Raw genomic sequence first — 27414 nt, forward strand, 5'->3', positions numbered from 1 at the left:
TATCAACAGGTTAGATGCGAAAGACGGCGCGCCTTACCTAGCCTTATCTAAGCTTTTGTGGGGGCCGGTAGGTTCCGCTTAGCATTCACCTCAGCGGCTCAGCCTTACCCTCAAGTTTGTCTTGACCCAGAACACGACACCTAGTTGGCAGTGCCCCTCCCTTCCAAAGCTGTTCACGTAGTAAGTCGGCGCAGGTGTGTTGAGCTCGATGCCCGATATATTTCCCCGCCTATTCATCCACAACCATCTTCATCACTGGGTAGAATCGCCATCATGATCTACTGCGGTCGTCCTTCAACAAGTTGCAACAATTGTCGTGCCAAGAAGAGAAGAGTAAGTCATTATTGGTTGCGCTCGTTACGAAAGATATAAAATCACCAGAAAGGAAAAATAAAGAAAGACATTTTGGCTCATGTTTGACCTTAAAAAAAAAAGTGCGACAAAGCAGTTCCAGAATGCGGCCAATGTTGCCGCATGGGTCAGATATGCCCTGGGTACAGAGATCCCTCAAGCCTCATCTTTCGCGATGAGAGCAACCATGTCATCAACCGGGCCCGCTTCAAAGTCTCCAAGAGGGCTTCAACAAACCACTCGGTGGAGCGCACGGCCCCACCACAGGCACAGAACCACACCTCCGCACCGAACCAACAACGAAACCCGTCCGCACCGGACTATCACGCTAGCCGTCCCTCCGATGTCGTCGGCGAGACCATGCTGGGCATGAGCGACGTCGATCTCGGGGTCGCGACGTTCGCCGGCAGCAGCATCATGCCCGAGTTGATGAGCTTCCACGACCCTTTCAACCTGGATGAGACTGGGCTCTTCTCCCTCCATCAGGATGCCTCGCCCAGCGCCATGCTGGTAACGGGTGACGGTTCTGGATCCGCTACTCCTGTTCCTGCCTCCGTGTCTGGGCGTCAGTCCCGCGTCGGCGCTTCTAGCGCAGGCGGCGACGATATGGCTCTCGATAAGTTCCCTGGTGACGACAGCAACCGCGGCGACCGCCAACAGCTAGGACACAGCAACTTTACCAGCAGTCAGCCCGAGGACATGGCGCGTGGTCTCGATTTCTTCCTCTCTCATTATGTCGTTCGGCAGTCCGGCCCCTCCTCCGGCTTCTTTGACTACGTTCCGGCTATGCTGGCGCAGGACGACGGCGGCAATGACATGCTCGAGAGTGCCATTCTGGCTCTCGGCTTCAGTGGGCTCGCTCGCACCACTAGCCAGACCGACCTGTTGACCCGGTCCATGATGATGTACACCCGCACCATGGAGCGCGTTAATCTCGCGCTCGCCGACCCTCAGGCCGCCCGTCGCGACAGCACCATCGTCTCTGTCCTCATCCTCGCCTTCTACGAGTTCAGCAAGGCCTCTATCGACGGCTGGAAGCACCATGTTGAGGGAGCCACTTCGCTCCTTAATCTGCGCGGCCGCTCCCAGTTCTCCACCCCGACCGGCCTGCTGATCTTCAAGGATGTCTTCTCCCAGCTCCTCACCAACTGCCTGCGCTCCGGTTCCCCCATGCCCTCGAGCCTACGTATGCTGCGCATCGAGGCCGCCAACACCATCAGCGTCTCGGATCCCTACTGGGTCGCCTGCAGCGGCATGGTCGAGCTTCTGGATCTCTACCAGCAAATTTCCCCGGGCGGCTACTCTTTTTTTCCCAACTCTTCCGGTGACTCCTCCTCCTCCTCCTCTCTCGCCGCCCCTTCTGATTCCTCTAACCCCACATCTACTGCCTCCGGTTCTTCCCCCGCCTCTACCTCCTCTATGCTCTCTGGTTCTCTCAAGAGTGCCAACATCTCCATTGACCGCCTCGAGCGCTACCTCTCACAGGCGCTTGAGATTGACTATCGCCTCGAGAGCACCTTCTCCAAGTGCCCTCCCGAGTGGGAGTTCACGACTAAATCGAACTCGTCTAGCAACAGCTACGATCCGACTGGCATCCAGCGCAACACCAACCACATTTACCACGATGTCTGGATCGCCTCAACCTGGAACAGCATGCGCGTCTGCCGCATCCTCGCCAACCACGCCATCAGCCACCTCCTTCTCCGCGGCGCTAGCACCGATAGCAACTGGTTCTTCGACAACAACTACACCGAACGCTTGCACCAGGCCACCCAGAACATCATCCGCCTGCGTGATGAGATGCTTGCCTCCGTGTCCCAGCTCATGGGCGACGTTACCTCCCCGGCGCAGGATCTGCAGAAGCAGCAGCACGAGCGCTCCAAGAACAACGCCGGCTCGGCCGCCGGCGGCTACTTTGCCTGCTGGGTTCTCCTCACAGTGGGCAGCATGCACAACCTCACCCATGAGATCCGCGCTTGGACGGTCGCTCAGTTGCGCAGAATCAGCTGCCAGACAGGTATTGCGCAGGCAGATGATTTCGCCAACTTTGTTCAATCAAGCAACCTCCGTCCACCATTGAGTGGATAGTATGGAAGCGTCATTCAAATGTAGATATTTCAGGCAGTGATTAACTGCATATAGAGCATGCACTGTGCACATGCATATAGGGTGGTTATACAACTATAAACATAATAGTATATCCCTTCACAAATCAAGAACTAAACCATGGGAAACGCGTCATCTGGAACTTGAATTTTCCAAGTGTTGGTGCAAATGTCCAAGTCCGGTGGTTGCGTCGATCAATCTTATTGATGGGGCTATCGGTGCATGTGAGGTTAGGCAACACCCCGACGGCAACTCAGCCTTGTTTGGCTTGCAAGTTGCAAAGTCCAAGCTTGGAAGTTCGAGGTTTTAAGTGGGGCTGGCAAATGTTACCCAAAATGGACAGCTCGGGAAACTGTGACAGAAACGGAATAGCGGCGCGCCGTGCAAGAGACGATCACCTGCCCAGGCTGCCCTAGGGGCCTAGACCCGCCAATTCAGTTCAGGATCCTATCTGGGATCCCGTCCCGTCCTGAATCTTTGAGTATGCTCTCCTCCACATGTGCAGATGTCTCTTCTTCTCTCTCCTTCCTCTAGATAGCAAATATTCACGATAATATCGTTTGTTCAATTGGTTTTTCTCTCTTTTTTTCTGTTTTCAGTTATTTCCTTAACCAGTTGACGTCTTGTGTTAACGAGAGATTGATTAATCTCGATTCTCGAGGAAGGTAATACTTGAAACATTTGAAGAGAGTTCTCTGCCAAAAAAGCTTATAATCAATACAAATCCATACCATCCAGATGTCTGTCCCCCTCGCTCTTCAATGTTATTTCCCGTAACATTTGAATATTTGGAAAGATCTCAAAATTGAAATTTTGCCCCAAACATTCATCTACCAGTGAGGAACATACTTTGACCAATTCACTGTCTGGAATGCACTTTCTGGTAAACTCCTCAGTCCAATGAAATCCTCCAACAGAATAAAGACCCGAGATGCAGAATATAAAAGACAAAGAAAGGCATTTGGGATAAGCACCCTTAACGGAACAATCAAGTCTGGATCTCGATCTTCGTAGATATTTCTCATTTTCCACGCAAGCCAATGAAAGTAACCGTTTGGGGGCTTCTCGGAAACTGGCAAGCGTTTGGGAAGAATGAACGCATTAGCATACCAGCATATAAGTGCACCTACAGAACCAAAAAACGTTTGATATACTGTTGCAGCACGCCAAATCAGCCTCTCAGTAGACGTGGGAAATTCAAAATTCCAGGCACACATGAACATAGAAGCAAATGATAGCATGCAAGGAACAAAAATAACCTCCGCAAGTGTATCAAGACGCAAGAATGTATCGGAGGGTATGTAATCGTAAAGCTTAGTGCTTGGTCGGGCAAAAATTGGAATATGCAAATAGTGTAGAATCTGGATGTAGTAGCGCCATAAGCAACTACAGAGCCATTCATCGCGGGAAAGAAAGTCAAGCGGTGTTCGGTGCCAGTTCTCCTGGGGGCGTGGATGGAATTTCGAGCGGATGGTCGCAATAGGAGTATTCGTTTGGAGAATCACGGCTCGTGATACGTCCTGAGACTTATAATGCCAGCAGAATGATGTGAAAAAGAAGATCACAATGAAGGACAAGGTTGTAATCTCGAGAGTAGTGATAAAAATGTTCTGAGCGGCACGGGTAACGCAGTTGATCAAGAACCAGGATGCCTGTACTGACGCAACAATTCTAAGAAGGTTTTAGTCTTTTCGTATTATAACCAGCGCTTAGTTTTCAAGAAAACTTGCACTTGCAGAAGCAACAAGCTACTCAAGAGAAAGAGAGAGCGTAAAGCTCTAAAATTCTTTCTCCGCATAGTACATCACAATCTAAGGAGGATATGTAGAAAAGCTCACCTTGACAAGCTACCTGATTTGCTTTTATCCTTTATATCTTCCATCTCTATGTCTGGATAAGAAACGTATCCAGCTTTTACCAACTGAAACAGCTGCTCCGCGTCGATAGGAAACAGTTCGCTTCCAGGAGATTCAAGAAGAAAACCTCCCATATCGGCGAAGAATGCATGAACCATAGTCCATTTCTCATAGCCAGCATTATGAAATTTCTACTCAATTTATTAGAGTAGCAAATAATGGATCTCGCGAAACATAATACGTGCCTCAAGTGATGTCCGAGCGGACGACCATTGCCCAAGAGAGATGACTAGCAGGAACTCCGGTCCAAGAAGGCCGATAATAAAGAGGTAAATCTTGCCTAATCCTTTTTTAAAGCTCCCGTCTGATCTTGAAGGAATGTTGGGATAAACAGATGACCAGCAGCAGAGTACGATAGTCATACTGCAGGTCGAGATGATATCCCATGTTCCTCGTCCGTCAGGCTCGTCGACCCAGCCGAGGTGTCCTGTTGTATTCGTGGACATCATCCAGCTGCCAGCATACTTTGAACTAGGTTTTCAATTATCATAGTGAAATCAAATATAGGAAGAGAAACGAGCATGTTTTTAAAAAAAATAAGCCAGGCAACTATTAACCCGAGGACCAGGGTTAATTTTCTGAAAAACACATGCATATGTGTGCGTAATGCATACACAGCCTCAGCCTATCGTTGCCCATCACGTAGCGCTAACCTAGCCTTGATCGGGTCAACTGGTGGCTGGGAGGAATGCGGAATTTTATTTTTAGAACCCCGCGCTAGCCCTTCAGCGGTCAGTATATTCTGTTATTGCTTGATATGATATTACTGATATGTAAATCGCGGTTGGGAGCCGTAACCTTAAAGCATAATTCGAAGCGGTGAACAAGGCACAGATAGGTGATAGGGTGGGGCAATTAACAAAAAGTAAGGTACGGAGAGATTCAGCCAAGGGGACGTAGGAGATTTGGTTGAAGAATAAAGGGACCGGGACACTGGCGCCTGACGGGGCGAAGAACAGGACGACAAGGGCACTAGACCCGTCACCCAACGCATCAAAAAATCTAGGCGAAACATTTAGTTCAGCTGCACGATGACAGCCTAGCATGTACGGGCGGCAATAGCGGCCGCCCGGAAATGCCAGGTATGGAGCAATTGTAAAAGTGACTCGCCTGAAAAAAGCAGGGGAGAAAATGCAAAGTAATTTGGGGGCTGTTAGTCTTGAGATCGACAGTCGAGAGGAGAAGGGCGCGTAGTGATACACACGTGACACGGGTGACGGACGGACCGGGACGGTGATGAACGCATGGCGCTAAACCGAAAAAAGAAGTGTGATTATAGAGCCATCACATGACCAGGTTTTCAACAAAATCCGATATTGTTGTAACTTGTGCTCTGATTCCTGAATCAGAAGGAAAGATGAACTTCTATATTGTAACGTGAAGATGTAAGGATATGCAAGCCTATTAGAATAGAGCGCATGAACAAGGAAGAACATACAAAGGAACACTGATCTATAAGAGAGGGGAAACTACAGATCTCGATTATCTCGATCGCAAAGCCTTTTAATGTTACGGCCTGCTCGGTGGAACAGAATAAAGATACTGGATAATCTATTCAGTGTCAATTGTGCGTGCTACACGGAGTTAAATACTACTGTATCTGATAGCGTTACGCGGGGAATAACCGCAGCCTGCGGTTATTAATTGGTCTTTTGGTCCTAGTTGGATAATCACCCGTCCCGGGGCTGCAGGTTCCTCACAATCTCAGAGTATAGGATAACTAACAAAAAGATAGGGTAGGGTTTATTCTACGTTTATTCTACAGATTTGGGATCAAATTCATCTTATGGGACTATGAATTGGCAGAATTTGACCAATTACAACCATGCGGCATGCCGATGTTTCCCATCTTGAATCTATTCCGAATGAGGTATGCTCGATGTTAGTTTTCCACCATGGAGAAAATGGAGATTCCCGAATCCCTCGTCATTGAATGCCTCATTCGGCTTTGTGTTCAAGTACACAGCCCGAAAATATTGCAATATTTTCATTTTTCACCTGCAGCATCAGGACCGCTCTCTTATTATACCCCTGGATCTACATTGAAAACGTAAATACCCTGATATCTTTTTCTCCTCCCAAGCACTTGAGGCAAGAGTTGGCGTTCCAATAATTCTCAACTCTGATCCTATCATTTATACTCGTTTCATCAAATCGTACCGATTTTCCGGGCCTTCAATTTCTGCCCCGACCTTGTGATATACTATATTGCCCATCAATCAGCCATCAACAAGACGCCTGCCTGCCATATATACTCGCCGCTCCGGCCTCTCTCGAATCAAGATGGCTTTTAGCTATGAAGATGGTATCGCGTTGTTGCAGCTCATCGTCTTCGTGCCCTGCCTCTTCCTCGCCATTCTTTTGTGTTACCAACAAGGAATGAAGGCCGTGGCATCATGTTGGAGATTCCTAATTATCCTCGCCTGTCTTCGAATCGCAGGCGCTGTATGCCAGCTCATCACAATCACGGACGACTCGATCAATGTTCTCACCACAAAAATCACATGCGACTTGTTGGGAATCGCGCCCCTAACACTGGCTGCCGTGGGCTTGCTGCAAAGAGTGTAAGTCGCAATCTGATATCCACCTACGCATGACTCGAGACTGATGTAGGCATGTCTTGTTCAGAAACGCCTCGATCAACAAGCTCTCTAAGTGGATATTCATCTTCGTCAGCATCATCAGCTTGATTGGGCTGGCCCTTGGTATCGCCGGCGCTATCAAGGCTCTCGACGACTACACCATTCCTCCTATCCTTCAAGCCGCATTGGGCATGTTCGTCGTCTGCTTGGGTCTCCTGCTGGCCATTTTGGGGTACCTGACCATGTACCGCAACGAGATGCCTCGCAACGAGAAGATCATCCTGTACTCGGTCTACGCCTGTGCGCCACTACTCATTGTGCGCACCGTCTACGGCTGCTTGGGTGATTACACGACCATCGCGCGGTTCAACCTTTTTGAGCCCAACCCCACCATCAATCTCTGTATGGGCGTCCTCGAGGAGATCTTTCTTATGATTATCTGCCTCGCTGTTGGCTTTCACTGCCCGCCGCCCAAGGAGCCTCAACCTGGTAAGTCTTGTCGTTATTCTGATGAATGTACGCTGAAAATTCGTAGATACTGCCGATACAAGGAATTTGGATGAGACCAAGATCGTGGAAAAAATCGTTGAGGAGGGACGTATGGGGACCTCGACAGCCGAGGCTTTGTAGAGTCTGGCTGTCTCTTCACTCGTCACAAAGCGCCTATAAGTCTATAACCTTGCACCGCCTCAGAAGGCCTTTCGTTGCAATGATGAACTTTGGGATTGGCCTCTGCTACAACTCCAAAAAACCGACGAATATCCTTTTCTTTGGTATTGTTTTAGTGTTGAGCACCCGTCCATTTGAGACAAGCCTCGGGAACTAGAATAGAATGCTAGCAATTGCTAAACACCAAATATTCTTCTCGGAATATTTAGGTCTCTTTTTTCGAAACCCTTTTTCGGTTTTATTTCTTGGGTAATGTACATGTATTATTGTGTGTATAATTGTATTCTATTAATGAATCGTCACGATCTCCCAGTCCTTTGGTTAGCCAAAACACCCGCTAATATAGGCGCTCATTTCTCACATCTCCCCCTGGCATCCCAATACGGCAATACCTAGCCCTAAATTCGGGCGAAGGACTATCGCCGACAAATCTCCAAGCTACCAGACCTCGTATCACTAGATCCCCCCTAAAAAGAAAAGCAAATACACACGGGCCTTGCAGACAAGCCGGAAGTTGGAATCTTGTGGCGTTATTGATATAGCATAAGTTGAGCGTGCTAGGCTGTAGCATAAAGTCGATAGAACTGACAGAACACGTGAGTGATGGTTGGCAAACGAAGACCGTCAACATCTTTCTCACTAGCCAGCCATCCAAAGCCCGCCTCGTCATCCCTCACATCAACACCATCGCGTCTCATCCACGGTAAGGTATGATCCGGAGCAATACGAGGATTGAAACAATACATCGAGAACACCGTACCCACAACCAAGTTTGCGAATTTGCAGCCTCTGGGAGGGTCATGAAGAAGTGCCAGCTTCCATTGATTCTCGGATTCCTCGGATTCCTCGCCTTCATGGTATCGACCACACAGTGATGGGGGAAGAAGACACATTAGACAGTATGGATCTAGGTTCGTCGCATTCTCTTGGATGACACCATAGACCCGATGGTACTTCCTCTGAACTGTTTTAGCTCTTGTGTGGGGGCAGCATAAGAACGAGTGGTCTCGTTCTGCTGCAGGAAGCCTATACACGCGACACAGTGGACATTCTTTATCCCAGTTTTGTAGTGCCTCAGAAAGTAGTTGGATCTGCGCAATGGCTGGTTCACGGGGCTCTCGCCTGGATGCGCGTGTAGAGCCAATTGGGGGTAGATTCTGCGTGGAAAAAGAAGCGGGTGGGATGGCCTTGTAGTGGGCTTCCATAACAGCACCCGAGACAGCCTCGGTATCAGCCTCATAGATAGAAGTTGAGTTGGGAGCTGGTGCAGACTTTGCCGGGGGGCATGAGGCGACAGATGACACGACATTTGAGGCGAAGGGAGACGTGGGAGACAATTTGGGAGGTAAAATGGCCACAGAAGAGGACAATGCTGACGGGAGCTGCACTGCAAACCATGTAGCCCCCATCCCTCCTGCAGTGAACCTCTGGCAATGGACTTTGGTCCAGGGCAGCTCATTAGATTCACGGGCGGTTAGGAGTTTCCCATAATGTGCTTCGTTAAAATGCTTCCGCATGTCGGTTAATTTGCGAATGTGGCCGCAAATATTGCACTGCAGCGTGTTTTCCTCTATAGGGAGCACTGGAATGGCGGGTATGATCGTTGTGGGGATCACAAGCTCGTCAAAGTTACGTACGTGGTGGGGAAAGTTCTTCTTGAAATATGACAGCAAGGCCTGTGGGGTAATGGAGTCACGCAGGGTGGTGTCTTGATGGCCAAGATGTCGTTGTATGGATGAATCAAAAACAATATAACGACACGCACCGCAGATTATCGAATGGGTTTGCGCATGATAGTGAAATCTGGAGGTGATTTGGGCATCTCGATTGGATGTGGCTGGCATCTTGGTAGCATACTAGAAGCTTGAGGATTCTGATTTTGAATACGATGATTGTGTGAGGCCAAAAACTTTCTTTGATTCATTATCATCAGATTCATCACGGGGGGTCCCACTTAGTCATCTGTCCAATTTCCACATGAATCATGATAGATCACATTCGGCTTTTCACGCTCGATTTTCAAGACTCAAGATTCATTGCTTCGGATTTTACCGATGCAACTGCTGTTGTCCAAAGCTTGATACTTGATATAACAGTCTCTGCCCTCCCGCCCCATCCAGTCTCTGCCCTCCCGCCCCATCTTGCTACTCTCGCCTGTTTTACAGGCACAACCTACAAGTACTGCTAATTTGCAGCCAATATTGGGGCAGTGGGGTTTGTGTGTTTACAAGAGAGCAAGAAGGAAACCAAGCTCAGCTCCCTAGCTAACACCCGGTAGCTTGTATTGCAGCCAATTCGGAGATCGACTAGAACAGCTACTCACGCGAAAGCGGCGAGACCCTCACGTTGCTTGTGTTAAACCCCGCTTATCCCCACACTTGATCCCCACAACACAAAAGGCATAGATCATATTCTAAGCAATGCCGCGTGGGGAAGTTGACCTACTCAGTTCTAACTTGACGTTGATACGGTGGGAAAACACACATCTATTTTAGTACTTCCGATCACTAAGCGGAAACATGACCTCCGTCACTGAGATGCCGATTACTAATTTCATGTGGTTGAGTCTTCTCTGGCCCAAATGGATAGAATGTCGTTTAAAAATGCCAGAAACCGCGCTAATTTCTGGGTAGCTGAGGAGAAATCACTCACATCTGGCTACTTAAACGCAGCTCAAACTTATTGTTGAAGAACAAAACATGATAAGATTTAAATTTACTACGCACGTACAACTCTTTCCAACATCCATCCACTCATGGCGGGTCATTCTACAGGATTCCGTGTTCCCCCTACATCCCAGAAATTTCAAGGATGGCCTCAATTTAGCGGATTTATGAAGCCGTGCCGCTTTGAGGGTGATGTTCGAAATCTTGAGGTGATCGGCGCCATCCCGAAAGAAATTCACGGCACCTTCTTCCGCGTGATGCCCGACCCTGCACTACCGCCGTACATTGACAATGACCCTGTAAGTAATACCCTTCGCGCGCTTTTCTATAATTTCTTTACTCATTGCCAAAGTGGTTCAACGGAGACGGCTCTGTGAGCGCATTCTTTTTCGAGGATGGGAATTGTGACTTCAAACAACGCTATGTTCGAACAGAGAAGTTTGAGAAAGAGGGAAAGGCAAGGAAGGCTCTGATGGGTTAGTTGAAAAGGCTTTCCTGAATCTTCTCGAGTTAATAAAGTCGAATTTCAGGCAAATATCGCAACAAGTACACGGACGCTATTGAGTTTCAAGTCCGAACCACATCAAACACGAATGTGGTCTATTATGATGGCAAGCTTTTAGCATGCAAAGAAGATGGTCTTCCTTACGCCATGGATCCTGTGACCCTAGAAACGCTTTGTTACTGGGACTTTGAGGGTCAGATTCCAAGCATGACATTCACAGCCCATCCCAAATTTGATCCTATCACCAGAGAAATGATCTGTTTCGGCTATGAGGCAAAGGGAGATGGCACACCAGACATATGCTACTATGTGGCCAATCCTAACGGCAAAGTCAACGAAATTGTCTGGCTGGTTTCTCCTGTGGTTGCCATGATCCATGATTTTGCCGTTACTGAGAATTACGTCTGTTTCTGTGGTCAATGAATTTACTTCAATAGAACGCTGACAGCAAGCAGGTTATTTTCCCTGTTATACCCCAGACTTGTTCCCTCGAACGGATGAAAGATGGCGGGGAACACTGGCAGTGGAATCCAGATATCCCATGCTACTTTGGCGTCCTACCACGTCGCGGTGCGAAAGGCACTGACGTAAAGGTATGGCAAAATTGACATTTTTGTCTTTCGGGATAAAGTGCTAACATTTTTTAATTTTCATCTTTCAGTGGTTTCGTTCTCCAAATGCCTTCCCAGGCCACCTTTCCAACGCATTTGAGAATAAGGATGGACATATCGTTGTCGACCTTCCAATGTGTGATAAAAATGCATTTTTCTGGTGGCCTGATGCGAGTGGTAACGCACCAAGCCCCGAGGAAATTACAAGCCATCTAAAGCGATTTACCATCGACCCGGAATCGGACGACATGGATCTCGGTGATCCTCGTTTACTCCTTGAGCTAAATCTCGAGTTTCCGCGTATCGACGATCGGTTTGCCATGCAGGACTATAGCCATGTCTTCTTAGATATCTTTGATCCGAGCTTGCCGACCAATTTCCCGGTCATAGCTCCGGTTATGGGTGGTGGCAGTCCTGTATTCAACGCCATTGGACACTTCAATGTCAAGACTGCTGAGTACAGTCAATTTTTTGCCGGCCCTACTTCACTGGTACAAGAACCAATCTTTTTGCCACGCTCAGCTCGGGCTCCAGAGGGGGATGGCTACATTATGGTTTTAGTCAACAGATATGAAACCATGACCAGTGATCTTGTTATCATTGATACTGGCGACATGTCGACCCCAGTGGCGACGATCAAGCTTCCAGTGCGACTCAGGGCTGGTTTGCATGGCAACTGGGTTGATGCAGCTGACGTGGATGGGCACCCGAGAAGTCTGGGAGCCATATGAGATGGACGGTCCCAGCTCTCCCGACTCCCGAACCTTCTGTCGATAGCAGAGAACATATCACGTGAACCAATATAAATTTATTGATCTAGTTTCTTTCTTTCAGGTTGGTGTTCTATTCCAATGTTTGGATTGGAGTGTTAGTATCTGTTTATCAATTGATCGTACATTAGGCAGATACCTCTCCCAAAATCCATGTCTGCGGGGGTCATGTGCGGGGGCGAGGGGAATGCAAGAACTGAGGAAAATTATCCGCTACTTAGGCTGACACTAGTAATTCATATATCCACATGCCCTGGAATTTGTGCTAAACCCCTTGTTTTCATACTTTAGTGGCAGTTTATTCCCCACATTTTCACAGTCCGTTCCTTTTCTCCACAAATCATGACCACATCTTGACGGAGGTTGCAGAAGATCAGCGCTCTCTTTATTGCTATTCCCAACAGGGCAATTCTCCTGCAAGGAAATAACTTTTATGCAGGCTCATATACATATTGTAACATTACTTTTCTTGGGTGTGATTTTAGTTGCCGAAGTGCCGCCGGCTCTACTCCGGTGGAGGACTAAAATAAGTAGAGTATGTGGACTTTATAGGGTGTGTGGGCGACAAAAAGTGGGCGCCGATTGATGTATTTAACTAGCAAACCCCCAATAGGAAGAGCAAAATTTCAAGCGCAAGCATTCGTTCTCAAGTTTTGAGATAAGCTGTACGCTGTTGTCATGTTCTCCTTATTATTGTCTCCGTTCGTGGTGGCATGGCTTGCAGGTCAAGCCTGGGCTATTGACCTGACGGTGTCGAAAACCGGTGGAAACTCGTCTAGTCCCCTACTCTATGGCATAATGTTTGAGGTAAGCCAAATCAAAAGACTTCGTTGGTCGGAATAATTACTCATTCGCATTCTAGGACATCAACAATTCAGGTAGAATGAATACGACCAATCGAAACCAGAAGTAATACTAACATAGAGTCAGGTGACGGTGGTATTCATGGACAGTTACTGCGAAACAATGGATTCCAGGGAGATGATCCAGGCCTTACTGCATACTACGCAGTGGGAGACGTGAGCATCTCCCAGGATACTTCCAACCCCCTCAGCACCGCCATCACTTCTTCCTTGAAGGTGACCGTGCCTTCTGACACAACGGGATTCGTGGGCTTTTCGAATTATGGATACGAGGGTGTCCCCGTCCTCAAGACGACTTATGACAATTACTTCTGGATGAAGGGGGATTATTCTGGTATCATTAATCTCCGCTTGGTTGGCAACTCTACTGGCACGGTATACGCAGACCACAATATCACTGTCCACAGTAGTGCTTCGAAGTTCACTTATTACGATACCTCGTTCACCTCTGCCGAGTCTTCTGATGCAGATAACGCGTGGCAGTTGCGATTCGATGCCTCGACTGTTGCAGGGAGCTCCTTGAACTTTGGTTTGGTACAGTTGTTTCCTCCAACCTATCATTCTCGGTAAGTCTTGACGGCGTTTTTTGGTTCCTCGTCAATTTTATTCTGACTTGTACGATCGCATTACTAGTAAAAATGGCCTGCGAAATGATGTAGCTAGCTTTCTTGATGAAGTCAAGCCATCTTTTCTTCGGTTTCCCGGAGGGAACAACCTGTAAGTTACTGTCCAACGGGCCCATCTATTTTTATCTTAACTCCATTGATAATATAGTGAGGGCGAGACTCCCAGTGACCGCTGGAAGTGGAATGAGACAATTGGAGCAGTTATTGATCGCCCAGGTCGTCAAGGTACGGTTTCGAACTATGCATTGATCGAAAAAAAGACACTCAATTTAACCTATTTTTAGGCGATTGGAGCTACCCAAACACCGATGCTCTAGGTGAGTCATTTCCTTTCTTGAACCATCATTTATATTCAATTCTAATCTCTTGTAGGATTGGACGAGTACCTGTATTGGTGTGAAGATATGGGAATGGAGCCCCTGCTTGCTGTATGGTCTGGCCTTACGCTCGACAACAGTGCGGTTTCGGGCTCTGATCTCGATCCTTATGTCGATGACATTCTCAATGAGCTTGAGGTAAATTTATCTCACATCTACATTTGTGCACTCGCTCACAATTTCCTATCCAGTATTGCCTCGGGTCTACTCACACCACATACGGTGCTCTGCGGGCCAAAAACGGCAGGACTGAGCCCTGGCCCGTTAAATACATCGAAATAGGAAACGAAGATAATGTCTACTCTAATGGATGCGCTACCTACGCAAGCAGGTTCACACAGATCTACGATGCAGTTCATGCTGCGTACCCTGACCTGACCATTATCGCATCTACCACTGACACTTCTTGTCTCCCATCCACCATTCCCGACGGTGTGATCACTGATATCCACCACTATCTCTCTCCCGAGGAGTTCATTGACCTCTTTGACGAGTGGGACAACTGGTCTCGGGACTGGCCCATTTTCGTTGGCGAATACGCCAGCACGACTGATAATGACGGCAGCACCACATACTGGTCAAATATGCAAGGAAGCTGCAGCGAGGCTGTCTATATGATCGGGATGGAGCGAAACAGCGACATTGTCAAGATGGCCAGCTTTGCTCCATTGCTAGAGCATTATGACATGGCGGAGTGGTCGGTATGTATTAATCTTTTCATTCTAGACCTAAGAGCGTCAGATATTGACCATCAATAGCCCGACCTCTTTGGCCTTGACTCCAGTCCTGATTCCATCACCGGTTCAACATCCTACTACGTTCAAAAGATGTTTTCAGTCAACCGTGGCTCCACCATCCTGCCCGTGACCTCTGACTCGGCCTTTGGCCCCGTTTATTGGGTTGCCTCGGCATCTAAGTCAGGCACTTATTATGTGAAGCTTGCCAATTATGGCTCAAGCGCGGAAAACGTCACTGTCACTATCAAGGGAACCAAGGCTGGTTCGCTTGAGATGCTCTCCGGAGGTGAGTTAGTGAGCAACTACCCACACGATGTGTCGATTACCACATCCACGACGCATGTCTCAGGGTCAGGAAGCTTCACGGTGGAGATGCCGGCTTGGGCCGTTGCTGTGTTGGCAGTTTCCTGAGATTTCGTGACCTCACTTCCAATTGCCGCAAACTTCAACTGGTGCAATGACTCTAGAGTGACGATTGGGAAAATTGTTGCTTGGACAAACATGTGGATTTTTTCCAACATTTTGGTTAGTTTATGCAACGTTTGCCATGGTCCCTTAGGGATAGTCCCACTTCGTATTCTAAATAAATAGTTCTGAACTGCAAACACTTTTTTTTTTCATTTCCCACCCCTTCCTCACCACTACTTTTCTCATACATAACCATCACCCCCTTCTTCTCGTTCATCTTGGGCCATCGAGCCATCAATGAAAATGGAGCATCCAACGAAGTGTGACTGCTCTCGGTGTCGGCCACCTGCAGAATCCTTTATCGAGTCTCATGATAAATTGAGATACCTTGACGACAAGGAATTGAAACGCGAATCGTACAACCTACAAAAACAAAAAGAGGAGCGTGTACTTGAGAAAATCAAATCGACTTTCGAAAACTCTCTCTTCGTTCCAGAGCACGGAGAGCCTGAGCACGATAAAGAAGTTAAGGCAGTTCTTGATGACACAATCGACCGTTTTAAGAACGGCAAAAAACACTTCACTACTCTTGAGATTCAAATCGCTTTCTATGCATGGCAACTCATGGACAATTGGCTGGAAAATCCACCCTACTCTCTCTGCCGGCTTGTGCTAGGCACGGTTGTTGAGTTCTCAGACTCCAAAAAGTTTGAGCAGAGGGTTCAGAGCTTGAAAGGAGATGACACCGCAGACAAATCGCTTTTGGCACAGCTCATACCCGAAATGAAAGAAAGTTATTCTCAGTGGCTCGCCAAGCTTGAACCTAATCCAGATGCATACCTTGTCTGTTTCATGTCGAATACAATTGCGAAGCTTCTCCGCCTTTCCCAGGAAATGGCGATAGACGAGATCAATCCACCGGTTGATATGTTCGGTGTCCGTCTGCCAGACTGTGAGGTTCGCAAAATTATGCAGCAGAGCAAATGGGATGAAAAGAGCAAATATCCAGCCATTTTCAACATGAAGAATGGTCGCATAGTGAGACCTCCTTACTGGCCTGTTCTTCTGGCCACAGATAGCGAAGGTCGTCGATATTTTTCCAATGAAAAACTCGATATTCTTCTTCCCGACTGGGAACGGTTACTGAAGAAAGATCCACAAGCTCTTAAGCACTTCACTTATTGGTTAAACTTACCACCCATGATCAACCAGTGGATTCAGCGTGAAAAGGAAAAATTGGAAGGAATCGGGATAAAGGCTTGGCCTTCCTTGGACTTCCGTCAAGATGGCGAAATGGGAAATCCGGAGACCCCATCTGAAGTCTGGACAAAAGTTACCTCAAAATGGAGGAAGAGCTCTAAATCTCACAATGGCAAAAATAATGGCAAAACTGCCACTAAGTCAAAAAAATCCCCACCATCCAACGCCGGTCCAGCCGCCGGGAAGCCACCTGCCTCGCACAGTCTTGAAGCTTCTCAAGTCTTGGACAATGATCTGGATTCTCGTTCGGAGACTTCAGATCTTGGTCCAGATTCTCACGTTTCCGAGAACAGTGAAAGCGACAGTCGCCGATTAAACGCGTTGGAATCCGTGATGGATACCATCCGGGACGCAATCAGCAAGCTAAATGAAGAACACCACTCCAGGCTCAGTGGGTTTCAGGAGGATATCGAAAGACGTCTAAAGCCGCTTGAAAAAAACATGCACACGATGAATCTCCAGGGAAATGGGGACGATGATGATCTTCAGAGTAAGAGCCTGAAGAGGCCACGCTCCGGCCGTTCCCCTTTTCTGCCCGAGCAAAACGGCGGGCAACGGGATGACTTCAATAAAGTACGTCCCCAATCAAATGACATCTAACCGTCTTTTTCAGGGACATTAATGGTCAGGTGTCTGGGGATTAAAAAGGAGTGTTGAGCATCTGGTAAATTGAGGAGAATATCGGTCATGCTACAGAATATGCGTCTCGATTCGCTTTGTTGACTTGCTTTTTGACTGGCTCTCTTGACTTGCTCTATTGACTGGTGACGTTGGATTGCTGTTTCGGTAATTTGTTTCATTCCAGAATATTCGTTGCTAGATAAATATCCAGAATCTCCGAATTCAAGATTGAGAAATGCAAGAATTCAACTCTCCACTCCAATCAGCCTTCATTGTAGTTGGGGAATCACGTGCCGGAGCTTCCAGCTCAAGGGCGGAACAGCCACTCCCAAAGCTCCAACATCATCACCGTCTGTCATCTTTTGCCTCATTCCCACCCATTACTGATTTGACTTGTTGTATTTTCGTATAGCTCAAGTCATTCATTTCTCAGATTCCCAACCCCCCAAATCACCAATCACACATCCATCTACTGTCGTCATAATGTCCGTCTTGCTGAAGCCCGAGAAGGACTTCTCCAAGGACGCCGACAAGCTTATCCCAGAGACTGAGGCTCTCGCGAAGGTACAACTCGAATGGTATTTTTCAAAGAATGTCCACAAACTGACTTCAACTCTAGACCGATGTTCAGGGTGCGATCGATAAGCTGTTGCTGCTGGAGAAGCAATCACGACAGGTAGGTTTCCCCGTACCCGATATTCGAATCATCCAAGTCCACGCTAACACACATCACTTCTCAAACAGGCTTCCGATCTTGCTACTACGTCGCGCCTCTTGATTGCCATCGTTACCATCAGCAAGAACTCTGGCGACTGGACCCTCCTCAATGACCAAGTGCTCCTGCTTTCAAAGAAACATGCTCAGCTTAAGCAAGCCACAACGCGCATGGTGCAGGAAGTGATGAAGTTCTTGGATGATACCCCGAACGTGGAAGTCAAGTTGTCTGTCATCGAAACTCTGCGGACAGTCACTGAGGGAAAGGTAGGTTTAAGTGATCCATGATTATCGCTTGGATGATACTGACTTGTTCAAAGATCTTTGTCGAGGTCGAGCGAGCCCGCGTTACACGAATTCTTTCGAATATTAAGAAGTCGCAAGGAGATCTCAATGCCGCGGCGGACATTCTGTGCGAGCTGCAGGTGGAGACATTTGGATCGATGACGAGACGGGAGAAGACCGAATTCATTCTGGAGCAGGTTGCTTTGTGTATTGAGCGTGGCGATTGGACACAGGCTTCGATTCTGACCCGCAAGATCAACAAACGTTATTTCAACCGCAAACCGAAGAGGACTCCCGAAGAGATTGAGGAGTTGAAGAAGCAGGCAGAGGAGCGAGAGAAGACTCGTGGGCCGGATGAGGCTCCGATGGAGGTGGATGACGATGTGACCGATCTCAAGCTGCGTTACTACGATCAACAAATCATCTTGGCCAACCACGACTACAAGTACCTCGATGTGTGCAAGCACTACCGAGAAGTCTTGGACACAGAGGCAGTTGAGACCAACCCAGAGCAGTTGCGCGCGGTAAGTCTACGGAATTATCCTGGAGCACAGCAAAATGGGAATGTCAGAGCTAATGTGAAAAAAAAAAAAAACAGTCTCTCGCACGTATTGTCTATTATATTGTCCTATCCCCCTACGACAACGAGCAGTCAGATCTACTGCACCGCATCCAACAAGATTCGCGCCTATCACAGGTCCCCGAAGAGGCGCGTCTTCTGAAGCTGTTCACCATCCCCGAGCTGATGCGCTGGCCCATGGTTTCCGAGCAGTTCGGCCCCCATCTGTGTGGCACCGATGTGTTCGATGCTCAGCCCCAGCAGTCCTCTGACAACCAGGCCAACCAAAGATGGCAGGATCTGCGCAAGCGTGTCATCGAACATAACGTCCGAGTAGTGGCCAAATACTACACTCGCATCCAGATGGGTCGACTTACACAGCTTCTCGACCTGACTGAAGAAGAGACAGAGAAGTACATTAGCGACCTGGTCACCTCCAAGACTATCTACGCTAAGATTGACCGACCCGCCCGATTGGTGAACTTTGCCAAACCTCGGGATGCGGATGATGTTCTCAATGAGTGGAGCAGCGATATGAAGAGCCTGCTTGGTCTTCTGGAGCGGATTGACCATCTCATCACCAAGGAGGAGATGATGGCTCGTATTCTGCCGACTCGTGGTGAGAAGGCCAAGGCTCGTTAATTGTTGGTACCTCTGGCCTTGCGGATGTTTGGTTGTGGGGATTTCTACTTACGTGAAAAATATCTCGCCGGTAGACCTTTTATGAAGAACCCACTACCTTAGTGGACAATGTCTATGTAGTGTTTTCCCGTACTAGTAGATGATGGAATGTTAGGTTGTAGATGATAGATTATTATCTCTACTACTTCGGGACAACTTTTCCATTCCTTGAATATGACTTCCACTCAGCCCCCAGTGCAGAATCACCCTTTCACCACATCTACACAATTGCTTGCCTACATCCATGGATACAAATCTAAATGGCTAGGTGTTACAGGCTGATGATCAGCATTGAATACTGCAATACTTGATCAATCGATGGATTCCACTAGGTATTTTAATTAGCTCTCTAAAAGCCGGGGATATGTAGACTGGTCTCAATAACCTCATTCAATGCATGTGGGCATCAGCAGTCTCTGTCCACACTGCACACAATTACAATACATACCAACAAAATGCATGCGTCCCCAAAGAACAGCAAGCATCGCCTTCTGCTGCTCATCACAGCCGCCCAGAATACCCAGGCTCACACAAGTGTCCATAATATCCGCAGACAGATCCATGTCCGTCGCACTATCATCTCCGGCATGCGCCAGGGTCAGTCGACCAACTTGGATAATCAGCATACGCAGAATATTAGCCAGGACACCAGGGGCAGTCTCAGCAAGCTTCTGTGTCTGGAGCATCTCGATGGTGTCTAGCAGTACGCTGATTATGCAGTAGACTCGGGGCTGGTAGCAGAAGGGCTTGTCTGGGCAGTCGAGGATGTCTATACGTAGGAAGGTGCGTTCAATGTGTTCGACTAGCATGATGATGTTGTGGCTGAGATTAGCGCTGTGTGTTAGCTTGGGGTTGCTGGTTAGGCCCAGTTCCCAGGCTGTTAGTGACTTGATGTATTCGCCGCGGATCTTGAGGATACCTTCCCACACATTTGGGGCGATTCCGGTTGCCATGGTTGTTAGTTTGGGTCTTGTGTGTGGTTTGGACGTACCTTGGGTTTTGGATGGGTTGAGGGGGGTTGGTTTGGTTATGTGGTTGCGAAGGGATATGATCCCACTGATCCCACCTGTAATGGTGTGAGGGAAGAAATATCAAGTAGGAGGGAACAGACTCGATTTTATAATCGAGATCTCGAGTCCTTTGACTGAGTCTGAGTCGATTAGAAACGCATTGTCTAGGGCTATTATTATATATACAATGCAAGAAAGTGACATCCAGAACGATGCCATTGTCAAGTACAAAGAAGCTATTGTTAGTACCCAAGAAGAATGGAGTCAGGCTCAATAACACAAAGACTCGAACTGAAACTCGGCCGTCGGTCTAAATCCGGAATAGAACCCTTTGTATATGCAAATCAAGGACAAAGTCTATGTCTGAATCAAAGAACAGAAAACAACGCTTGGAAACAAACCATCTAGCAAATGGAGCAAAGGCTGGTAGTATATGCGAGATGACCGTATCAGAACGGTACAACCATGTCATTAACATCCTCTTCTTCGAGCGCCGTCCCCTTGACATTGCTCTTATCCTCCTGCTTCCGAATAAACTGCACAGCAGCATCCAGATAAGGCCGCTGGCTGGGCAAAAAGTGACCACCAGGATGCCAAACCACGGAGCCATCCTTCTCCGGATTCCCCACACAAGCATGGATCAACGTGCGACTTCTCGCCTCATCCACAACAGCATCCAAGGACCCCAGCACATGCAGCACGGGCGTCTGAATAGCCGGATGCTCATAGAACCCACGATATCTCGCCCCAGGCGCCCGGAACCCACTATAGCACAGCGCAAACTTCAACGGCGGATGCGAGAATCCCGCTGCCTCAGAAAAGGCCACAGGGTAAGGGATGCCCTCTCCCTCAGCCTCGAAATGCGCAAATGCGTCTTTGCGCCCCGGCTCCAATAGCGCAGCCACCATGCCGGCCATTGTAGCGCCCTGCGAGAACCCGATCACGCCATCAAAAGGTCCCTCTTCAGTGAGGGTCTTAGCAACTGTGGCTAGTCCCTCGTCCATGCCGGAGTACAGAGGTGGGTTTGCGGTGTTGGAGCGGCGCCACCAGCCGAATGCCTCGATTGTATCCTCGGGCTCGACGCTGGACGTATTCGAGGGCTCGTAGCCGGGAATGTCGCTGGGCTTGAGGTGGATCGGGGCTGTGGGGTAGCTGGCGGAGACGTCGTGTAACGGGAAAGCCTTTTGGATGTGTTTGATCAGGGCGCGGCTTTTCGCATGGAACAGGGTGCCCGACTGTGTGTAGCCATGCAGCATGAGGATTTTGAGAGGCTGACGCGCCCCGGCGGCCGATGCTGAGCCCATTGAGTGTGCGGCTGAAGTTTGTTAATCGGCTGGATTGGAGATGTGTCTATTTTGGCGTGGAGAGTATGCGCGCATGCATGCAGATGTACAGATGTATCCAATGCGTGGAGAACCGAGTGGAAGTTTGACGACTTATCCGCTACGATAAGATAAGGCGGGGTCATCTGTAAAAACGGCCACTTCTGTTCCTGGATGATTTCGTCACATCAACAAACCACGATACTTTCAATTTTTCAAAAGTTCAGAGCATTTCGCCAGATTATACGCAATGTCCACTGTTCAAATCCCGCAGCTTGTGCAGAAGATGGAGGAGCTGATCGAGTACGTCTTACCTTCTTACCTCCCCATAAACAACTATATTTGCCCGTCATTCTCCTGAGCAATCCATTTCCCATGACGTCGGTGGATGGAAAAAAAATCACCAGAAACCATGGGATATAAAGAATAAAAAAAGAAACAGAAATAAAAGTGCTAACATCCTATTACCAAATATAGTGCATTCGAGTCACACCCCCAGGTGCAGCCACCAAACCCGCATCCAACAGCCTTCTTCCTGCTCGATTTCATCCGCAATTCGCACCGCATGCTGAAGGCTGTTGACGCCGACAAGTACGCTGCGCGCGATCCCACCGCCATGGAGACCGTCAAGGAGGTCGTCGGCCGCAACCAGTTCTCTAACCTGCTACTCAACGACACGAGCGGCAAGCTGTCCCTCATGACCGGCGGTGATCCTTCGAACCCAATCGACTTCGGTGCCGATATCAAGGCCAAGGCGGGCGCTCTGGCTGCTTAAATTGAACGAGTTTAAATGACCACCACGACTCTGGTTTTTTCTGAATTTTTTTATTTCGACTTGATTTTGCGCCTTTTACCTTGCGTGTATGTCCTTGCTTTGCATTGTCATTTATGCAGAGATTCGAATGCTTCAACTGGGTTGATTCGAGCCCAAGCAGGATATATTTTTATTTCTGACTGAGCTGAATACTTGGTCTCGTTGGATGAAGGGGAGATTCTGATTGAATTGGAGGGTTATCTACCATATACATATTACTCTCCCCCTCTTTTTCTTATGGTTTATTGTGATGATTCCCTTTGCTCGATCTATCATCTTATGTGTTCTTGATGGAACTGAAAATGTCATTCGTTTACTACATGTATTACATTCGGAAAAAAACATCATACCCAATGAATTTGACAAAATTTTCAATCAATGTTTGTGCAGAGCTATACATCGCAATGGTTCAAAATCGTGCACATGTAACCCTCTGTCCAGATGGAGGTCCATCTATGTGCATACTATTAGGTACCTAGAAATAAAATATATGCACATGAATACATAATCCATGAACATTGAATACACCTATGTACTAGTAAACATTGAATGTATATTTGCATTCCAAGGTTCCAGAACGAGAAGGAGCCCCGGAAAACTCAACCCCAAACATTGAATAGATTCTTCCCAATTCAACATAAAATAAGCCAAACCCCGGCGCATCATATAGACCCCTAACTACTCAACCCAAAATGATGTCACCAGGGACTCCGGGTGCCTCGCTCTAAGCAGGAGGGATCATCGACGAAAACCGCCTAATGTATGTGCACGGTTACGTAGCCGTAGCCGGAGAGTGGAGCAAGGGCAAAAATAAAAATAAAAAACCGATTCTGCACGTCCGGCTGGAAAACCAAAACAGCTCGCGGCTTCCCCCGCAACTCCAGCCATGCGGCACAGTACAACCCCTCGCCTCCTGTAGGTTGTGCTTGCCCGGGCGGGGGTCAGCTGTGCATATGACGTTCTGGATGGATAATTGGTGTTGGCTTTACATAAGAGGTTCTGGTGTGTTGGTTGTGTTCGTGGTTTGGGTGGGGCGGGTTTAGGGTTAGGGGACTAGTAGTTTCGGGAATGGCTTGAGCTTGGGCTTGGTACTGACTGTTGGAGCTTGGGACCGTGGAGGATGTAGGAGAGGAGGAGTAGAGTGTATGTATGGTGCTGGTATGTGGTTATGGTGATGATGGGGTTTTCCTCGAGTCGTGGAGGTAGTGGGCTGTGTTGTTCGGACAGGTGCGCGCATGCGTAGATGCCTGTTTGAGTGAAAAATTAGGTTTGTCGGATGGAGATGACGGATTCGAGATGGAGGCGTCAGTACTGTGGGGTTTTGAGGGTAGGGCGGCATGAGGATAGATGTGCAAGGTGTGTCCGGGGTCAATGAGAGCCGCGTAGGTAGTATGGCCTAGACTCTACAGGCTCAGCTACCATACTACGAATCTACAAATGTTGTCCAGATCAAGATCACTGCAGGAACAATGTACAACTCGGATTGAGTATATACAGTGATGCAAGAGATAACAATAAGCCAGAAATCACAAAACCAAAAAATACGGCACAAGTCTAGCAAAGTGCCCCTTCGTGTCAGATATCCGGAACTCCCTTAGCTGGATGCTGCGTGGTGATTTTTTTTATCGATTTTTCCTTTCGTCGAATGCTTTTGGGGTTTGGCGAGGTATTCCATCTTCTATCTGTCATCATTCGCAGAAAACAACAAAACAAATACGCTGTGATTTTAAAGAACAAAGCCTGAAAACATCACAGCGGAAAACAGCATGGAAAGAACGGTTAAGCGGAGAGACACGACGGAATCAAGCCACATTCGATATCCCATTTTTGGTGTAGGAAGAGAGTAATAGGTGTAAAAAAAAGGAAGTACGTTGGGAAATCGTATCATATCATTTGCCTCCTCAATAGAAGTAACCCCACGGGCTCAAACGATATCGAATTCTCGACCGGGGATCGTTCATTGAGAAAAGGAGTTGATTTGGTATCTGACATTTTTCACGGCAGTCTCTCGCCGAACCGAACCGAAGTAGTGCAAGGTCCAAAAACCCAGGTGTGGTATTTTCATCCCCATTGCTCCATGCTATTCCCCACTGTGCGTTTCAACAAGACAAAATAAGAAAAAGAAGTTATTTCATTGCGTCTCGTCTACTTGCGGCGGAAAGAGCAGCCCTCAGTAAGACGGGCCTTGCCACCGGTGGGCTGGCACAGAACGGTGGAGCAGCCGGCGCAGATGACAACGGTCTGGGCGTGGGAGAAGACGGTGGTGATGGTGAAGCAGCCGGGGCACTTGACGTCCATGAAGAACGAGCGGGGCTGGGGCACAAGGGTCTAATTCGAGGAAATCTGAGTCAGCATCCTTATCCTGCAACATCTGGTTCTCGTGGTGTCTTTTTCTTTTTCGGGGAGGTGTTGTAGGCAGAGGTAGTCGTTCGATTCAGATAAGGCTCTTGTGGCTTGGAAAGGTTTCGATGTATCCGGCTGGTTGTCCCCAAATCCATCTTCACCCCGTGGGCCACAATACCCATTTCCGAATCGAGACGTGTTCGTGTGCGTATCAGGGATTCCGGTGAATCATACCTTAAGCTTGTGCTTGCGGGCCTCGGCCTGAGGGGTGGGGTTGAGGAGGTCGATCGCGAGAACCTGAAGGAGAGAGCGATGATTAGCGAAGCCGAAGATGAAGAATTTGATGCAGATGTTGATTATGGCCGTGTCATTCCAAGGATTTCGGTGCGGGATGGGCTGCAAAGTCGAAATCGGGAGGGCAAAAATTCAGATCGAGCGAGTGCGAGCGCTTACCATCTTGGCGATTAAAAATCGAGAGGGTGTTGATGAATGGCGCTGATGGCGATGACCTTGTGGGATACGGAATGAACCCAGGAGAAGTTTGAAGGGATTTGTCGAATGGGCCCGTCTAGGGTTACAACCCTCGCTAACCTAGCCTCTTTGGGGGAATTTCTGGTGCGGCTTCCGCCAATCACACCGCTTATCCATGTCCACCCAATCCCATTCCATGGTTTTGCCACTACGGCATAGATTAGGTCAGCGGAATTGTGTCTCGAGCGGGTAAGCAGTCAAGTGCTTCTTTGCTTTCTATACTTCCAAAGCTTCCGTTCCTTGCAGAATCTCTTCTTTTTTATTAAACGTCTCACATTACACTCATATTTCTATGCACTCGGGAGCAACCGGTGTTCAAACGTTATGTACTTGTTGAAATCAAAATCATTACCTCCACAGATGTTCCTTTTTGCCAGCTTTATCCTGAAACCTGGAGTTGCAACACCACCGACATCCCCGCATTTTCGCCAATTGATGAGCTTTACCGGTCGTGGTGATCAAGGTTGAGCTATTATTCCAGCACGAACCCGACAAACTCTCTCACAAAACCACTGCTTGATAAGAGGCAGTGTTTAAATTGTCTTTTTTAACGCACCCTCAACAGTTGCCTTTGTCGCCGATCCGTTCTTGCCGTCTGTCTCCTCAACGAAGGGGTACTTGATGGTCAGGCACCAGATGTCGATGTAGTCGCAAATCGTGGTAATCACATCGAACTGGAAGAAAGGGGAAATCAAATCAGCATACTGCGCGCGGGGGAAAGGGTCAACAAAACACCACGACGTCATAAAACACCTACCACGAAGCTGCCATAGATGCCCACGGCCAAACCGAGACATCCAAACACGAACATAGTCTGCCCGTTACCTTCACCAAGTACAGGCTCGGACCAAAGACCGAGCAGCGGGCCAGCACTGTCCAGCACACCGAGAGCCAGCGGCCACAGCAGGATGTTCTGGTAAGGGAAACCGGACTGCACCAGGTGACCAACAATAATGCGACCCACGGCATAGGCGTTAATCAAACCAATGTACATGCCAAAGACAACGGTGTAATTCTCCAAGACAGCTGGGTTGAGGTACAGGTAGGCGGGGACAAGGGTCCAAATTGCCACCAGGGGCAAGAGACCACACAACGGCGCGATGGGATCCAGACCGCGCTGGCGGCGCACCTGCATGACATGCAGAATGCTCGAGCCGATGGCAAAGAGAAGCATAAACGCGCCGTACACCAGGTACCACTGCGTAAAGGGCATCTCGTATACCTGTTGCGAGATGAAGCTGGGCTTAGACACGCCGAATGTCTCCAGCATCGGCTGGTGCCAGAAGCTGCCGCCGCCCATGTAGGCTGTGAATGCGTAGACAGTGCAAAGGGTGAGGATACCCTCGACGGGACCAGAGATGACGCCGAGTGTCAGGACCTGAGTGTAGTACTCGTCCCAGGTTTGCACGTAGAAGGTCATGGTTGATCCGAACAGACTCAGAATCGTAGCCCAAGACTGTCCGAGGTTCATCGCCGCGGCAAAGATCAACACACCGAATGCGGTGTTGCAAGCATCGACACCTGTTTTCAAGTTAACCTCTGTCCCATTATCAAAGGCCATTTCAAGAACCTACTGTGATCAAACAATTCTCCCAATGGTCCACTCTGTCTGGTTCTCCGCCTGCAAGATCTTTATCAGTAAAGGCCAAAACCAACCAGTATATCCAAGATCACGTACGCCTGCATGCCATCTACGGCATCAAAAGTCTGGTACAAAAACAGACCCAACGCGCAACTCGCATATACCCATGGTGGGCAATCCGTGTCCAAATTGGGATTGTACCACATCACAGTGATGAAATTAATAACCACAAACATGAATCCAGTAAGGGTAATCTATGACAAATATCAATTAAATGGCCTCAATTGTTGTTGGTCTGTAGCATTTAATTCCCAAATGCATTATCAGCGGAAAATGCAATTGAAAATCCAAAGCCAGATCCAAATGTAGATGTAGATGTAAATGTCGATCAAAGACAAGGCGGTAGGGTAAACTTACGGCATTAGGACTGTGAAAGCAAAAGCAAAGAAGTGGTCAGTCAACGCTCAATACCATAAATCTGAGGAATCTCAAGACTGGCTTGCTT

At 48.2% G+C, this 27414-nt stretch overlaps 13 protein-coding genes across 13 annotated transcripts; 7 read left to right on the forward strand and 6 right to left on the reverse strand.

Annotated features, from left to right (window-relative positions):
• Positions 1-474: 474 nt before the first annotated feature.
• Positions 475-2439, forward strand: N7466_005909 (uncharacterized protein; the record flags this gene model as incomplete). The annotated part of the gene is made up of 1 exon (XM_057165306.1): positions 475-2439. The coding sequence occupies one exon, from the start codon at positions 475-477 to the stop codon at positions 2437-2439; it is 1965 nt and encodes a 654-aa protein (XP_057020905.1).
• An 848-nt stretch (positions 2440-3287) lies between these two features.
• On the reverse strand, positions 3288-4471 carry N7466_005910 (uncharacterized protein; the record flags this gene model as incomplete). Its single annotated transcript, XM_057165307.1, has 2 exons — positions 3288-4128; positions 4296-4471. 2 exons carry the CDS (start codon positions 4469-4471, stop codon positions 3288-3290), a joined length of 1017 nt encoding a protein of 338 aa, XP_057020906.1.
• Positions 4472-6656: 2185 nt separating this feature from the next.
• On the forward strand, positions 6657-7585 carry N7466_005911 (uncharacterized protein; the record flags this gene model as incomplete). Its single annotated transcript, XM_057165308.1, has 3 exons — positions 6657-6937; positions 6987-7444; positions 7491-7585. 3 exons carry the CDS (start codon positions 6657-6659, stop codon positions 7583-7585), a joined length of 834 nt encoding a protein of 277 aa, XP_057020907.1.
• Positions 7586-8181: 596 nt separating this feature from the next.
• N7466_005912 (DNA helicase recq) lies at positions 8182-9468 on the reverse strand (the record flags this gene model as incomplete). Its single annotated transcript, XM_057165309.1, has 1 exon — positions 8182-9468. One exon carries the CDS (start codon positions 9466-9468, stop codon positions 8182-8184), a length of 1287 nt encoding a protein of 428 aa, XP_057020908.1.
• A 911-nt stretch (positions 9469-10379) lies between these two features.
• Positions 10380-12137, forward strand: N7466_005913 (carotenoid oxygenase family protein; the record flags this gene model as incomplete). The annotated part of the gene is made up of 5 exons (XM_057165310.1): positions 10380-10589; positions 10643-10766; positions 10821-11197; positions 11251-11388; positions 11457-12137. 5 exons carry the CDS (start codon positions 10380-10382, stop codon positions 12135-12137), a joined length of 1530 nt encoding a protein of 509 aa, XP_057020909.1.
• Positions 12138-12854: 717 nt separating this feature from the next.
• On the forward strand, positions 12855-15190 carry N7466_005914 (glycoside hydrolase; the record flags this gene model as incomplete). Its single annotated transcript, XM_057165311.1, has 9 exons — positions 12855-12983; positions 13039-13054; positions 13107-13605; positions 13673-13756; positions 13814-13890; positions 13950-13982; positions 14038-14180; positions 14234-14743; positions 14801-15190. 9 exons carry the CDS (start codon positions 12855-12857, stop codon positions 15188-15190), a joined length of 1881 nt encoding a protein of 626 aa, XP_057020910.1.
• Positions 15191-15484: 294 nt separating this feature from the next.
• Positions 15485-17047, forward strand: N7466_005915 (uncharacterized protein; the record flags this gene model as incomplete). Its single annotated transcript, XM_057165312.1, has 1 exon — positions 15485-17047. One exon carries the CDS (start codon positions 15485-15487, stop codon positions 17045-17047), a length of 1563 nt encoding a protein of 520 aa, XP_057020911.1.
• Positions 17048-17551: 504 nt separating this feature from the next.
• N7466_005916 (proteasome regulatory particle lid subunit RPN5) lies at positions 17552-19268 on the forward strand (the record flags this gene model as incomplete). The annotated part of the gene is made up of 5 exons (XM_057165313.1): positions 17552-17632; positions 17688-17744; positions 17813-18049; positions 18103-18591; positions 18666-19268. 5 exons carry the CDS (start codon positions 17552-17554, stop codon positions 19266-19268), a joined length of 1467 nt encoding a protein of 488 aa, XP_057020912.1.
• Positions 19269-19693: 425 nt separating this feature from the next.
• On the reverse strand, positions 19694-20260 carry N7466_005917 (uncharacterized protein; the record flags this gene model as incomplete). Its single annotated transcript, XM_057165314.1, has 1 exon — positions 19694-20260. The coding sequence occupies one exon, from the start codon at positions 20258-20260 to the stop codon at positions 19694-19696; it is 567 nt and encodes a 188-aa protein (XP_057020913.1).
• Positions 20261-20766: 506 nt separating this feature from the next.
• N7466_005918 (alpha/beta hydrolase) lies at positions 20767-21621 on the reverse strand (the record flags this gene model as incomplete). Its single annotated transcript, XM_057165315.1, has 1 exon — positions 20767-21621. One exon carries the CDS (start codon positions 21619-21621, stop codon positions 20767-20769), a length of 855 nt encoding a protein of 284 aa, XP_057020914.1.
• Positions 21622-21889: 268 nt separating this feature from the next.
• Positions 21890-22414, forward strand: N7466_005919 (uncharacterized protein; the record flags this gene model as incomplete). Its single annotated transcript, XM_057165316.1, has 2 exons — positions 21890-21942; positions 22117-22414. The coding sequence occupies 2 exons, from the start codon at positions 21890-21892 to the stop codon at positions 22412-22414; spliced, it is 351 nt and encodes a 116-aa protein (XP_057020915.1).
• Positions 22415-24598: 2184 nt separating this feature from the next.
• On the reverse strand, positions 24599-25252 carry N7466_005920 (40S ribosomal protein eS27; the record flags this gene model as incomplete). Its single annotated transcript, XM_057165317.1, has 3 exons — positions 24599-24781; positions 25031-25093; positions 25250-25252. 3 exons carry the CDS (start codon positions 25250-25252, stop codon positions 24599-24601), a joined length of 249 nt encoding a protein of 82 aa, XP_057020916.1.
• A 608-nt stretch (positions 25253-25860) lies between these two features.
• Positions 25861-27145, reverse strand: N7466_005921 (aminoalcoholphosphotransferase; the record flags this gene model as incomplete). Its single annotated transcript, XM_057165318.1, has 4 exons — positions 25861-26001; positions 26085-26848; positions 26902-26948; positions 27006-27145. The coding sequence occupies 4 exons, from the start codon at positions 27143-27145 to the stop codon at positions 25861-25863; spliced, it is 1092 nt and encodes a 363-aa protein (XP_057020917.1).
• Positions 27146-27414: the final 269 nt, after the last annotated feature.

This window comes from Penicillium verhagenii (assembly GCF_028828195.1).
Source record: "Penicillium verhagenii strain IBT 33310 chromosome Unknown utg000006l_segment0_segment0, whole genome shotgun sequence".
NCBI classification, from domain to species: Eukaryota; Fungi; Ascomycota; class Eurotiomycetes; order Eurotiales; family Aspergillaceae; genus Penicillium; species Penicillium verhagenii.